Consider the following 15,158-nt stretch of genomic DNA (forward strand, 5'->3'; position numbering starts at 1 on the left):
GCATATAATCAAAACTTCCTAGACATGTAAAGCAGAAAAATGTGACCCAAAATAAAACTATGACATGATCCAGATACTGGAATTAAAGTAAAAAAATAATGAAACAGCTATAATGAATTTATTAGATTTAATAAAAAGTACTCCATAATGAGTAAAAAATTAAGAAATCTCAGCAGAGAAACAAACTAAAATGGAATCGAGAGTTAATTTTAGAGCTTAAAAGTCCTATATCTCAAACAAAAAACTCACTAGATGGGCTTAACTGCAGAGTGAATACTGAAGGAAATAGGTGAACATTAAAGACAGATCAAAAAATTTATCTAAAGAATAAGGTATAAAGAAATGGAAAACAATAACAACAAAACAGTCTTCAGTGATCTCAAGACCAGTATCAAGTGATCTAATAGAAAACTAAAAAGAAAGAAAAAAGAAGAAAGAAGGAGAAAGAGATAAGCCTTGGAGTGGAGGGGGAAAGGGAAGGAGGGAGGGAGGAAGACAGACACATACACTGAGAACTCCCTTAGTTGTGCCAATCAAAAACGTCTCCAGACATTTCCACATGCCCCCTAGGGGATAATATTATCCCTGGTTGCAATCCTCTAATCTGGAATATATATAAAGAACTATTATAAATCAATAATAGGATGATGAACTCATAAAAAAAGAACAATGATAAAGACACTTCCCAAAGGAAATAATACAAATGGTCAATAAGCACATGAAAAGATGCTCAGTATCATTAATCAACAGGGAAATGTTAATTAAACCACCATTAAAATCACTGCATACTCATCCCATACACTGCTAGGAGAAACATAAAACAGTACAACTGCTTTGGAAACCAGTTTGTAAGTTTCTTAGAACACGAAGCATACACTTTTCATATGATCCAGAAATTCCACCGCTAGGTATTTACCTTGAGAAAACATGTCCAGAGAAAGACTTTTTCTTGAATTCGTAACACCTCCGAATTGGAAATAAATCAAATGTCCATCAACACATAAATGGATAAACAAATTCTGGCAAGTGAATTCAATGGAATATTACTCAGCAATAAAACGGAATGGAACACTGATACATACATACAATCTCAGAAACACTATGTTAAATGAAAGAAGCCAGACACAAAAGAATACATACTATGTAATTCCACTCCTGAAATTCCAGACAAGCGAAATCTAATCCATGATGACAAAAAACCTCAACTGTGTATACAATGGGGTTTATGCTGAACACCTGCTTTCCTTTTGGAAATCTCGACTCTTAGTATGTGCTAGGCAGAGGGTGCCTATGTGACGAGCCTCCAGTAATAAACCTGGGCACCAAGTGTCTAATGAGCTTCTCCGGTAGCCATCACACAGGTATTGCTACAATTCATTGCTGGAGAAATTAAGCATGTCCTTTGAGACATCACTGGAAGAGAATTCTGGAAAGTTTACACCTGGTTTCCACTAGACTTCACGCCATGTGTCTTTTTGCTGATTCCGCTTTGTATGTTTTGGTTGTAATAAATCATAACTCTTTAAAGGAGCTCTTGCTGAATCCTGTGAGTCCTCGTAGCAAATCACTGAACCTGGAAGTGGTCTTAGGGACCCCTGAATTCAGAGGAGGGGTCCAGATTAGACAGATGAACATGCAAGTCACCTGCACACAGAATGCAAACCGTTAGAGTTGCTGACAGGATAAATACAGAGGAAAGATGAAATCCAAGAACTGAACTCTGGGGAACTCCAACATTTTGAAATCAGTCAAATGAGGAAGAACTATTAAAAGGAACTGAGAAGAAACAAAGAGGTAGAATAAAAATCCGATTATAAGGTATCCTGGAAGCCAAAGGAGGACAGTCTTCAAAAAGAATCATTAACTGTATCGAATGTATCAAGTTGACAGACAGCTTTAAAGTTTTAATAAGATGAAACTAGGACTTGATCATGGGATTTAGCAGAGTACAGACCACAGGTAATACTAACAAGAGTAGTTTTAGAAAGTGGTGGGGACAAAAGAACGATTAGAGCAACTTCAAAAAAGAATAGAAGAAGAGGACATAGAAACAAGATCAGGTAACTATCTTCTGCTTTAGGAAAACAGAAAAATGGAGCAAAAACTCGAAGAGACTGCAGGGTAGTTTTTGTGGTTATCTTAACACAGAATGTATGCTGGTGGAAATGACCCAAGGGAGTGAGAAGTTTTTACAGTGAAGGAGAGAGAAGAAACAGCTACTGGAACAATGGCCTTGCATAGATGAAAGCAAAAAGGATCTAGTCTACAACTAAATACAAGGACTTGGCCTTAGATTAAAGCAGAGACAACTTAATCACAGTAACAAACGGGACAATAGAGTATATGAGCACAGATGCACAGATGGCCAGATAGGATTTGATTTTCTCCATTTTCTCAATGAGAATGACAAAGCATTGGAAGTCCAGAGAAAAGGAAAACAGCTGAAACAGTCATTTAGGAGAGTTACAGAACTGACAAGGATAATGCAATAGGATTTCTGGGTGGCTTTTAAAGGGCCACTTGAGGGTAGAGGTCATAAACTGAGACTAAGTACAGGTGTGTGTGTGTGTGTGTGTGCATTTCTTTTCCCTAGTCATAGTTAGTTATTCAGGTGGGAAGGTGGATTTGGCCAGGGTTGGGCGTTTTTCCACGTGAAAACAGCAAAGAGAATGGTGCAAAAAAATTGAGGCTCTGTGCTAGTGTGAATGTAATGACAGAATCTAAACCTGATAAAAAGGGAAGTGATAAGTGAAGATCCCAGTGGAGTTGGAGAACTTTTTGATCTGGGGAACTAGAGCTGATAACTTCAAAGGAATAAAGGACAGTGACACTGAAAACTATACCAAGTACAAGTCCACATGGCATGAGATTTGAAATCTGGGGAGGTGGGGTGGGAACTTGGGAGAGAAGGGAAGGAAAGTGGTCTAGAACAATAATTCTCAAAGTGTGGTATGTTAATCTCTGTGGCTCTCTGTGGCTCTGAGACTCATTCTAGAAGTCTGAGAGGTCAAGACAATTTTATGTAATATTAAGGAATTATCTGCCTTTTTTGCTCTCCTTATCTCAAGAGTGTACAAGAGTCTTCCAGACACTACATGACATGATGGGGTCATCATTATGACAGTTAATAGAATCCATGTATTTATTCTTATGTTTTCTAGAATTGTCTGTATTGGTAGCTTTAGGATATAACTAACTTTGTAAGTTTCCCCAAGACTAACTTAGTTTGTTCTAAATACTTCCACTATGTTCTTTTGGCTGTCTTCAGCGTTAGCTGCTATCATCTCTGTAACCTCATTATTGTCCAATAAATTATTTTAAAATCCAAACTTACCTTGAGCCTACAAAGAAATACAATAAAGAAATAAGTACATATTGCTGTGTTTTGCAATATTACTATTGAAGATGCTCTGGAAACTTTCATAAATTTTTTTTTAAGATTTTACTTATGTATTTGAAAGAGAGAGCACAAGCAGGGGGAGCGGCAGGCAGAGGGAGAAGCAGGCTCCCCACCGAGCAGAGAGAGCAGAGAGCCCGATGTGGGGCTCGATCCCAGGTCCCTGGGATCACGACCTGAGCCGAAGGCAGACGCTTAATCGACTGAGCCACCCAGGTGCCCCAACTTTCATAAATTTTTGAAATTTATCTGCAACTGTTTAAAATACTTTATTCTAAAATAAATTTATTCTAATGTATTTTTCATCTACTTATTGATGATTTTTGGCTTCAAAGTGAAAAAATCAGAACACGTGCCTGCCCAACCCACAGCGGCACCATCGAAGCCTGACGGTGCTGACAAATAAATACATATGACCTGGAAGGGGGACTGGGCCAACACTGAGCCAAACAGGAAATAAATATTAGAAATAACAAAAATTATCTTTCCCTCAACTTTCTAGACGCTGATCACTTGCCTTATTGGTGCCTACGCAACAGGACGTTTTGAATACTATTGTCACGCCGGTCGTGGGTTCATGGAGGCCAAATATTCAGGGTTCAGAGAAAAAAAATACTTTCGATGAAGATGTGAAAAAGTCTTTAAAAGCCAGAAACTGTTAGACAACTTCACGCTGGGGCTGAAAAAGGCACTGAAGCACCTTACGGGGTAAGTCACGGCACCGCCCTGGCTGGAGAGACGCGCGCCAAGTCCTCCGAGGGGACGCGAGCCTCGGGGCCCTGACAGTGCGGAACGCGTGCTAGAGGCAAAGCCAGTGAAGGAGCCCACCACGCTGCCACCTTCCCATTACACAGTAAGTCCCTGAAGTGAAGACGTGGCAGACATGAAACCTCGTCAGCAGGATGACGCGCAGAGGAACACAGAGCTGCACCTGACCCTGGTATTTTGCTTCTATTAATCTGGCATCAGCACCAACCAATCATTAAAGATCTTTTGTGTGAATGTGTGGCCACAAACACATGTGGTGTTGAACTATTCAAAGCTTTTATGAATCTCATGCTTTACCCTAGAACAGCCGTGCTGACATGTGCACCGATGGAGCAAAGCAGTGTGGGTGAAAACGGCAGGCACGGGGCACAAAGGAAAGGCGGGGCACCAAACTGTCCCAGTAATCACTCACTCCTGCTCTGCCACACACACTCAAGGAAAGAAGAAAAGGCCACTTTAACTTCAGAATGTCCTGGATGAAGCAACGTGTATAAAAATTTGTACTGACGAAATCTTAATTTACTAAACACTAAATACTGAATCTTAATTTATTATGTGTTCTTAATATTGTGTGTGACTAAGTACTATGAGTCAAGGAAAAGCATCTTCTTGAACACTGGACCTGAGAGCTAACCTAGCTGTTCTTTTCACAGAATACCATTTTTATTTGAAAGAATGACAAACTATTATAACTCAGATTTGAGTATTTGGTAGACCTTCCTCAAAAGTGAACAAAGTAAGCTGGTTATTTCAATGATAATTCAATGTTTCAAGTGAAAATTAGAATTTTGGAAAACTTCTATCTGCCATGATGAACGTGACGGTTTCCCAATACGTAAGAGTTTAGGGATGTGATCGGTAGTTATAGCAGTAAGTGGGATTTTGGGGGTTTTTCTGGATAGTCTACAATGAAAGACATCAGCATTTGGAAGATCTACATAACTCAGTAAACCAACACTTTCCAAATGACCAATGCATGATGTCACAAAATCATGCATGCCTAAAAGACCCATTCAAAGTATAAAATAGACTGATGAATTTTAACAGAGTATGCAGGATTCACTGATATGATTTCAAATGTTTAGGACAGTAGCAAAAAAGAATATCCATGGTTATCTGAAAAGACTATAAAAATGTTTTTTCCAACTACGTATCTGCGTAAAGCCAAACTTTCTCCAGAAAGTTCAACCAAAAAACATAATGCAGCACATTAAACGCACAAACAGGCACCAGAACTCAATGAAATATTAAAGAGATTTACGAAACTGTAAACCAATGCCACTCTTCTCACAAATGTTTTTGCAAAAGAAAGGTATTTTTCATTAAAATATTAATCATGTTACTATGCAATGGGTTTATTACTGCTATTTTTAAACTAATATGTATTTATAAAAATTTCAGTCTTAATTCCCATTATGATAAGTAACAATAGATACCACGCAAAATCTCTTAAATAGTCCTGGATGACATTTTAAGAGTACAAAGTAGTTCTGAGATTAAAAGGTTTGAGAATTTCTGGTCTAGAAGCAACAAATGAGGAAAAGCAAGAAAGTTATTTACCTTATCTTCAGGCCCTGTAGTGTAAGGAACTGGAGAGAGCAGTCATCACTAACTGGGATCCAGGAAAAGCACATTCTCATAAAGCAGCCAAGTTTCAGCTAGAGCATATTGGTTAAAGATTCTACCGTCTCTCCTAAACCACCAACTTTTCCCCCCCTTTACCAGATCTTTCCTCTCATATTGAGTGGTCTTATTATCACTGAACCCTGGAAAGATATGTGGCAACTCTCCTAAGTAATAGTCCAGGTTAGTTCTTACAAAGATGGGCAATCCCTCTTAAACTTCAGAATATTACATATACCAGCAAAATGCAGCATAAACAAGGTTTTCCCTACCAATTTCACTTCCACTCCCTCCATCTTGGACACTCCATAAGATGATGCTACTCTCTGAAGCAACAGCGACCATTTTGTCTTTGTCTCCATGTGGACCTCCAACTACTTTTGCATTTAAAGCTACTCGCTCAATAGTCCAATCCAAATATGGGCTTGTAAACACTTGTTGCCATCCTGAAGATTCTTTGATTCTGTTATGAATGGAAACATAAGTTAGACTTAGCAGCAATTAAGCAAATAAAAAGGGATATAGCAAAAAAATTAATCACAGCTATATTTATTAAATATAAAATTTTGCCAATTCATGTCCTCTACAAAGCCAGAATGTCTTTCCTAAGCTATCTTATATTTACATATAGAGGACATATAAACCACTTAAAAAGAGACCAGAGTTCTGTATTGCTCCAAGGTAAAGTTCAGAAAAGTCCTTCAAATTTGAAAAAAGTTGTTAACAGCTAAAAAAAAAAAAATTTTATCTTTCACTTTTCTACACAGAAAAGTGCTACTATCATTATCTACGGATAGGAATGGTCAACAAAAATCAGAATTTTAGGACAGTTATTATTCCTTTCAGTTAATTCAGTTAATTCATCAGTTATTCAGTTACTAACTGAAACTACCTACAATCAACCTATTATTTTTTGGTACTTCAGGTGATGGGGTGATAGGCTATCCAGGCAAACCAAGATAAAGGAGTAATCTGGTATACCATTATGCATTCCAGTATCTTGGACAATCAAATGAACAAAATGTAGGGCTTTGGAAACGCTTAGATTTTAAAGGTTTCTTTCTAAATGAAAAAATTTCATAAGCCTATTCATTCCCCATAAATAAAGGGCTACCAGGGTTCAGATTTGCAGTTCAGTGAATATAAATGCTTTAATATTTAATTTCTGATAAACATACCGATAAATTTTTAATAATTTTTTCTGCCTTATCTGAATTTAAGTCTTTCAGACATGTATTCTGCATGATTATATAGCCAGCTTTCATACATTCAGAACTTATAAGCAATCACAACAATGAATGACATAAATTTTAACTACGGAGTATCTATTTTTAAAGTTACACCAAACAAATATGCAAACAAAATTGTAAAGCTTTCATTTGCCTTACCTAAAGAGAATAAACACATATGAGGAAAATAAGTACTCATTTATATACTACCTGACATATTCATCACAAAAAACAAACTTCAGTATTCATAAATGATGGTTACCTGAAGACTTAAATGGAATCACTTTAGCTTCATTTTGTTTAAAAATGTATGCTAAAGTAATACAACCACAATTCACAAAAATATGCCATTTGGGGGAGCCTGGGTGGCTCAGTAGTTAAGCGTCTGCCTTCGGCTCAGGTCATGATCCCAGGGTCCTGGGATCGAGTCCTGCATCGGGCTCCCTGCTCAGCGGGGAGCCTGCTTCTCCCTCTCCTACTCCCTCTGCTTGTGTTCCCTCTCTCGCTGTGTCTGTCAAATAAATAAAATCTTTAAAAAAAAAAAAAAAGCCATTTGGCCTCCTTATTAATTTCAATAACTAATGACTTCCTTAACTTCAAAGGAATACATAGAAATTGTGTAACTTCTTTTAAGAAAACGTACAATTTTTCCTAAGCATTTTATATATATATACATACACACATGGTCTGCAATTACCCACTTTGGCCACCAGATGGGATCATGTGTTATGACAGACAAATGGAAAAAATCATTTAATAAACTCTAAACATTTACAAACATTGAGATATCAAACAGTTTGGCAAAGTCCCTCTTAGGAACTGCCAAACTGGGCAAAGCAGGGACTGCCAGCACCTTAAAAATAATGACAATATGCTGCTATGTGGATGCAAACATACACCAGGCTCATAGCAGTGTTCAATAAAGAGATGCTGTGTTGATTTAATGAGGTGAATGATGTGATTTTGTGATCATTACTTTATAAATATAATAAAACTGCATGTGATCTAATCTTTTACAGAGATCCTACTTCTAAGCTATCTTTTTAGAAATTAGGGTATTATAAAATAAAGAGATGCCAAAAAGAGTAAAAGAATCAGGACAACATATTTGAAAGTGATTCTAACAATTAGAAAATTTAACCCAGTTGTTTTTAAGTTAAAATTAAACACAAAGATGAAAAAATATATATGCTTTATGATCTTCCATACAAGTAATACAAAACTGAAAATACATAAAACAAGACAGAATGACCTCTGAACAGCACTCCATCTCCTTACTCCTGCCCACTGAGCCAACACTATGAAATCAGGAGAGCTATGCAAATAGATTATCTTCCACATTATAATCTTAAAGAAATATAATGGAGGAGTCATGCCCAACATTTTGAAACTTAATGCAAACATAGTGTATGTCAAATTGTATGGGAATAGATAATATATATCAGAAAAACAGAAGAGAGTCTAAAAGTAGATCCAAGTATACATATAAATATAAAGCAAAATAAAGGAGGGCGTTCAAATTCAATGCAAAAGGATAATTTATGTGATAAATCATCAGAACATAATTAGCTAATACCCACTTGGAAGAAAAGAAAATAGATTCCTAAATCTCACACCATAAACTAAAAGTAAATTCTACAAAGATTAAACATCTAAAAAGAAATGCAAGCTCCAAGCGGGCAGCAATTTACAACTACTCTCTGGGGTGCCTTGGTGACAGCAGTCAGTTAGGCAACTGACTCTTGGTTTCGGCTCAGGTCATGATCTCAGGGTCATAGGATCATAAGGTCAAGTCCCCTGTGGAGCTCCCTGCTCAGCATGGAGTCTCCTGGAGACTCCCATTAAGTGCTCACTCTCTCTGTCTCTCTCTCAAATAAATAAATAAATCTTAAAAAAAAAAAAAAAAGGAAACAACTACTCTTCATTAATAAAGATATATAAAAGTAAAGCCTGAGAATGTAGAAAATTAGTGACTCTAAGTGAGAACATACAGGGGTTCCAGGTACTATTTCATTTTTTAGGGTTTTAAGTTTATTAATATAAAAAGCTGTGGAAAAACTACTTGTGGAAAAGATTACACTACTGAAATAATTTGAATATTTCTTTTGAAATCTTTTTATTGCCACTGTGTTAAATGATTTAACTGTACCTAAGGAAATGTAACATATCCTCAATTGTTTTCCTTTGTCACTATGCATATTAGTCTGTCATCAATGACATCCAGTGAAAACAAAGGCCACGGTCAAAAGCAAATGCAAAGAATGGAAAATGTAACAACGTCCTTCTTTTTATATTTGTCACTCAGTGAGTAAATTTTGTGCAGTACTGCATGTCTCTGTCTAGCAAGCAGCAATCTTTAGCACTGCTGAGCAATAATATAAGTTACACCTGGATAACTTATTATAATTGTTTCACAATTCCTCTGGAATTCCTTATCAATAAAAACATATAGATAATATTTGAGCAAATTAAAAAGTAAAGTCTAAAACAGTTTTCTCAATTTAGATCCATAAGTTAAGTTCAAAACACTTAAGGAAAAAAGAAAATCCTTTCAAATCAGTCTTATTTCATATAAAAGTCATCCCCCAAAGAAATCACCCAAAGTCTTTTCCATAGGACTTGCTAATTAAAATAAAAACATAGAATGCTCTCAAAACGAAGTTTGCATTGAATCCCTACTGCAATGAAAATACAAAGCAGAGATCACCGTTACAAAAGGCTTTTTTACACACATGGCAAACCTACCATAAATTTAGATTAAAAAAATATATCTGGGATTCTTTAAAATGTATCTGTAAACTTTACAAGACATTTTAAATATTTTTAACCTATTGTGGCTATTTTTTATCTAAACTCAATAGTGACAAAATGTTTATACATTCTTTTATTTTCAGCAATTAAGTGGGATCATAGTCTAAGCTAGAATATCACAACCATTTTTGTGCTTCTACACCATTCTCTGTCATCAGTAGCATTGTATATAGTGATTCTAAACTAAGAATCCTGCCCCTTCCCCAATTTAAAAAACAGAATCACTGGTCTACACTCTTCCTCATTCTCTTTTAGTTTCTGAGAATGCAAGAATTAATAAAACCAAACTACCTCTGTGTAAGTCTCACCATTATAGGTATCAAACTATATCATTTTTGCCTACAACTGTCTTGCTTCACTACCTCACTCCCAACTATTTGGTAGTCATGACCAATGTAGTCTTACTACCCCCAAGTATAGAGTACAAAAGACTGAAATCATTCTAGACAGAAAATCACAGGGCTCACATTTATAATACTGCCTTATCATTTAATACAACAGTTATGTGATTCAGAGGCTATATATAACAAGCAAAAAGAAATAACTTCAAGATACCTCAGGTATATCACAGTTGATACCAAGTGGGAAATAGACAAAGGCTACCAGTAATATACTTACCAAGGTAGCTACAAAAATAAAAACAAACTAAATCTAGTCAAGAGATAGGGAAGTGGGCAAAATATGCAGGAAAAAATATGACTAGCAACTCTTAAGTTCATAAATATAAAATCACAATCATTAGAAACGATGCCCTCTCCACAAGCAAATAAGTAATAATTATACAGTACCTGTAACACACGGCAAAATGGGCATATGCAGCTACAATCCAGTTGTGATGGCCAGCGACTATTAGCACCTTTCGTGGATCCACAGGAAATCCTGTTGGTTTTAGAAAAAGAAATACTTTATGTTCTAAAAGCAGAGACTGGTAAACTATGGCCCATGGGCTGACTGTAGTCTTCTGCCTGTTTGGATAAATAAAGTTTTGCCGAAACACAGACATGCACATTTGTTCACATGCTGTCCTTGGCTGTCTCCACGCTGCCAGGGCAGAGCGGAACAGTTCTGACAGAGCCGAATGTTTCGGCTCTTTATGTTTCTTTACATAAAAGGTTTGCCAATCCCTAAAGGTTGAGAGCAAACAGATCATCACACACTTTTTAAATAAAACTTACGTTCAATGAGACTTTTCAAGATATAAATGTTAAAAAGAAAGATGAGGCAAAGATTACATTTTTAAAACATAATTACTCAGTGTGACTCAGACTAAAAACATACGCATTTTTGTCTACTTCTGTTGTCTTTGCTTACCTAGCCGAACAGTCTCTTCTCCAGTTCCAGAGAGAGCAGGCTGGGTTCCATTTCCCCGCGCTTCACCTTCTGTGGAATTCAGTCCATTCCTAGAACCAGCAGAGGACCTAGTTGTGTTGTTTATTTTACGACTAGGAATACCTATGAAAAGAAATAATAAAATAAAATTATTTCTAAGTTCCACCTACCAAAAATTTAAAATTTCACACTATAACTAAGAGATATACAAATGTGAATTTCATCATGGCCAAAACATATCTTCCAATGTAGCAATTTTCTGCAAGTAATTACCATAAAAAACAAAATGAAAATGAATTAAATTCTTTCAACAGATTTCTGATATTTATCATGTCATATCTGATAAGTAAAATTAAGATTTATCGTATTATATTCCATTTCTATCTAGCTCTAGGTTATGGAAATCAATCATTAATTCAGTCAGTCTACTACCAGTGTTTCCATTTACAGTACAGCTGCTTTGTGTGAGGTACAACTTACTTATGGAAACTTCTCTACAGCTTATTGTCAAATGTCTTTTATTTGACACGGGGTCCTTTTTGGAAGGAAAATCTTGCTCAGAAGCCCACCTTAACACAGGTTAAGGCAGAACTCTTCTAACTGACCGAGGTGGGGGACGACACACGCTTCCCCTGCCTCTCTCCTGGACACTGACCGATTTCTGCAGAGCTCCCGGGCTTCTACAGAAAGGACAACTGACTGACAACTAGTGCTCTAACATCGGGGTTGGCAAACTATGGGCCACGGCTGATTATGTCCAAATAAAGCTGTACTGGTCGCATCCATTCATTTCCGTGTAGGGTGTATGGCAAAACTGAGTGGTTGCCACACAGATCTCATAGCTCACAGCCTGTCTGGCCTTTTACAGAAAAGTTTACAAAGTCTGGCACATCCCTGGTCTAACGTACAGTATGACTTCTGTTAAAATTAAAGTTTGCAACATTTCCCGTCTATTTATATGTGAGAAACTCAATAATCAAAACAGAAGTTTTCCTATATATATGTTTTTACTCGCAGAGTGATAAAAAACATTTTTTAAAGACTAAATAAAGTAGAAGTACCTGGTGGAGGCAAGTAACCGTGAAAAAGGACACTGCCACAAGATGAGCGCTCCAATTCTTCACATAAGAGAAGCCTTCTTACTAAAAACATGTCAAAGCAAACTTGTCAAGAGTACATGCAAACAGAAAAACAGTACTCCATTTTTATTTTCTCTAGTTAAAGAGGGTAAGGAAAGAAGAGGGAAATGTTTAAGTTAAATCAGTTGACAACATCTATTTACTATGAAAAACCACAAAAAGTATAATAAGCACACTGAACTAGTCCATCAAAAAATAGGACCTGGTATAAAATATATTTCATTAGGCAAGTTTGCTACACGAAAGGTCAAATCATAAATACAAAATATCAGGACAACACATACCTAATGGAGTGATTCCATAAAATTCTGCTTCATGCCTGAGAACATTAATACTCACTCCCCTACAAAAAAAACCAAATAAATGATATATATCCTCCAGCAGCGGCAACTTGGATTATCTGAAGCAGAAGGAAAAAGTACTAGTTCTTAATGTGAACAAAGTTATAAGGCTTTAAAACCTACTTTTCTCCTAACATCTTTAGTCGTTTTAAAAGGTCTAAATTAAAAAACTGCATGCCAACAAAAACATTTCCTTACTTAAAAACCATTCCTATGTAGATGAATTGGGTGACTGAGAGATTAGGGCTTCGAAGGGCTAGTATAAGTAAATTATCAAGAAATACATAATAAGGCAAACAAGTAGAAATCTTTCTTATATGGCATTAATTGCTTTTCTATTTTCATAATAATTATATCTAACATATCTTAAACTCCCCAATTACATGGTAAAGCTCCCTACAAGCATGATCTATTTTTTGTATACCTCACAGAGTGCTTGTATATAATGATTATGTAATAACTATTTGTTGAACAAAGAAATTCAGATAAATGATTCTTTTCTCATTAGAACAAAAATAAAAGCAAAACACAAAGTAAAAGGGCGGGGGGAAGACTAGCCTTAGAAAGGGCTGGGCTAACCAGAAGATTATAGTACAGTTAAATAATATGAAAACAAACAGTAAAAAGAACAGAAGATTAAGAGTTTACAATACTAATGATTCATTTTAGGTGTTAGTTATAATTTGTCCTTACTTAAGAAATATTGCCTGGGCAAAAAAAAAAGAGTGGGCATCACTACAGATCTCATGGAAATTAAAAGGACAATAAAGGAATACTATGAATAATTCTATTCCCACAAATTTGGTAACCTAGATGAAATGGACCTGGACCAATTCCTTGAAAGACACAATTTGCCAAAACTCATGCAAAAAAAAAAAAAAGACAATCTGAGTAGGCCTATATCTACTAAAGGAACTTAATCAATAATTAATAATCTTCCAAAACAGGAAGCAACACACCCAGAAGGATTCACTTGTGAATTCTACCAAACATTTAAGGAAGAAATCATACCAATTCTCTATAATCTCTTTCAGAAGAAAGAAACAACAGAATACTTACTAACTCATTTTATGAGGCCAGCATTACCCTAATACCAAAACCAAAAACATTACAAGGGAACTACAGACTAGTATCTCTCATGAACACTGATGCAAAAATTCTCAACAATGCCGTAAGGCAAGAAAGTGAAATAAAGGTACACAGAGTGGAACGGGAAGACATACAATGGTTATTCAGAGATGACATATCATCTATGTAGAAAATCCAAAAGAATAGACAAAAATCTCCTGGAACTAATAGATGATTACAGTAAGGTTGTAGGATACAAGGTTAGTATAAAAAAGTCAATTGCTATGTACCAATAATGAACAATGGAATTTAAAATTAAGAACCCAATACCATTTACATTAGCACCAAAAAAAAAAAAATTAAATACTTAGGTATAAATCTAACAAAAAATATGTAAGAGCTATACAAAGCAAACTACGTAACTCTAATGAACAAAATCAAAGAACTAAATAAATGGAAAGGTGTTCCATGTTCATGGATTGGAAGACTCAGTATTGTTAAGATGTCGGTTCCTCCCAACTTCATCTAAAATTCAATTAAATCCTAATCAAAACTCTAGCAAGCTATTTTATGGATAACAACAAACTGATTCTACAGTTTATATGGAGAGTTAAAAGACCCAATAGAATAAAGTTGGAGGACTGCCAGTACCCAACTACAAGATTTACCATAAAGCTACAGAAATTAAAACAGTGTGGTATTGGTGAAAGAAAAGACAATCTGAAAAGTTAATACGCTGTATTATTCCAATATATGACATTCTGGAAAAGGCAAAATTATGGAGATAATAAAAAGATCAATGGTTGCATGGAGTGGGGATCAACAGGCAGAGCACAAAAGATTTTTAGGATAGTGAAAATACTTTGCACGATATTAAAATGATGGGCATGGGTCATTATACACTTGTCTAAACCCACAGAATGCACAACACCTCGAGTTAACTATAATGTAAACTATGAGTTTTGTGTGGTTATGATGTGTCACTGGAGGTTCATCCTTAATTAAAAAAAAAAACAATGTACCATTCTGGTGAGTGGTGTTGACAGCGGGGGAGGCTATGCATGTGTGGGAGCAGGAGGTATATGGGAGGTCTCTGGATCTTACTCTCAATTTTGCTGTAAACCTAATACTGCTCCAAAACAAAGTCTTTAAAGAAAAAAAAAATCCCTGTGTTTAATAAACTGCAATGTTAAATTGCTTTTATTTGTCAAATTAGTTGTGACTGGTTTAACACAAAAACAGTTAAACCTCTCCTATTCTATTTCAAAACCATCTGTGTTAACAGTACAGTATACTGCCTAATTACAAGGTGGCTCAGGACACAACAGTTCTTGAGGAACTCCAATCTCCTGAGGACAAGAAAACAAATATGGTAATTGTAACAGTGTGATAAGGGCAACACAAGAATTTTATGGAAGGTAGAGAATTAGAATACAGTATTTTTAAAATTCCT

General features: G+C 35.8%; 1 protein-coding gene across 3 annotated transcripts in view; it reads right to left on the reverse strand.

The window, feature by feature from the left end:
- KCTD3 (potassium channel tetramerization domain containing 3) overlaps positions 1-15,158 on the reverse strand; it is a 49,815-nt gene that overhangs the window by 25,836 nt on the left and 8,821 nt on the right. For all 3 annotated transcript variants that reach the window (XM_045876894.3, XM_045876893.3, XM_064593872.1), the window contains exons 5-9: positions 12,581-12,639; positions 12,219-12,299; positions 11,140-11,280; positions 10,617-10,707; positions 6,061-6,251 (exon numbers count right to left, since the gene is read on the reverse strand). In XM_045876894.3, the coding sequence (XP_045732850.1) occupies positions 6,061-6,251; positions 10,617-10,707; positions 11,140-11,280; positions 12,219-12,299; positions 12,581-12,639 (563 nt within the window). The remainder of the gene's footprint in view (positions 1-6,060; positions 6,252-10,616; positions 10,708-11,139; positions 11,281-12,218; positions 12,300-12,580; positions 12,640-15,158) is intronic.

The sequence above is a fragment of the Mirounga angustirostris genome, unplaced genomic scaffold (assembly GCF_029215605.1).
Source record: "Mirounga angustirostris isolate CCGP_5_RB_7025 unplaced genomic scaffold, mMirAng1.0.hap1 SCAF_6, whole genome shotgun sequence".
Taxonomy (NCBI): Eukaryota; Metazoa; Chordata; class Mammalia; order Carnivora; family Phocidae; genus Mirounga; species Mirounga angustirostris.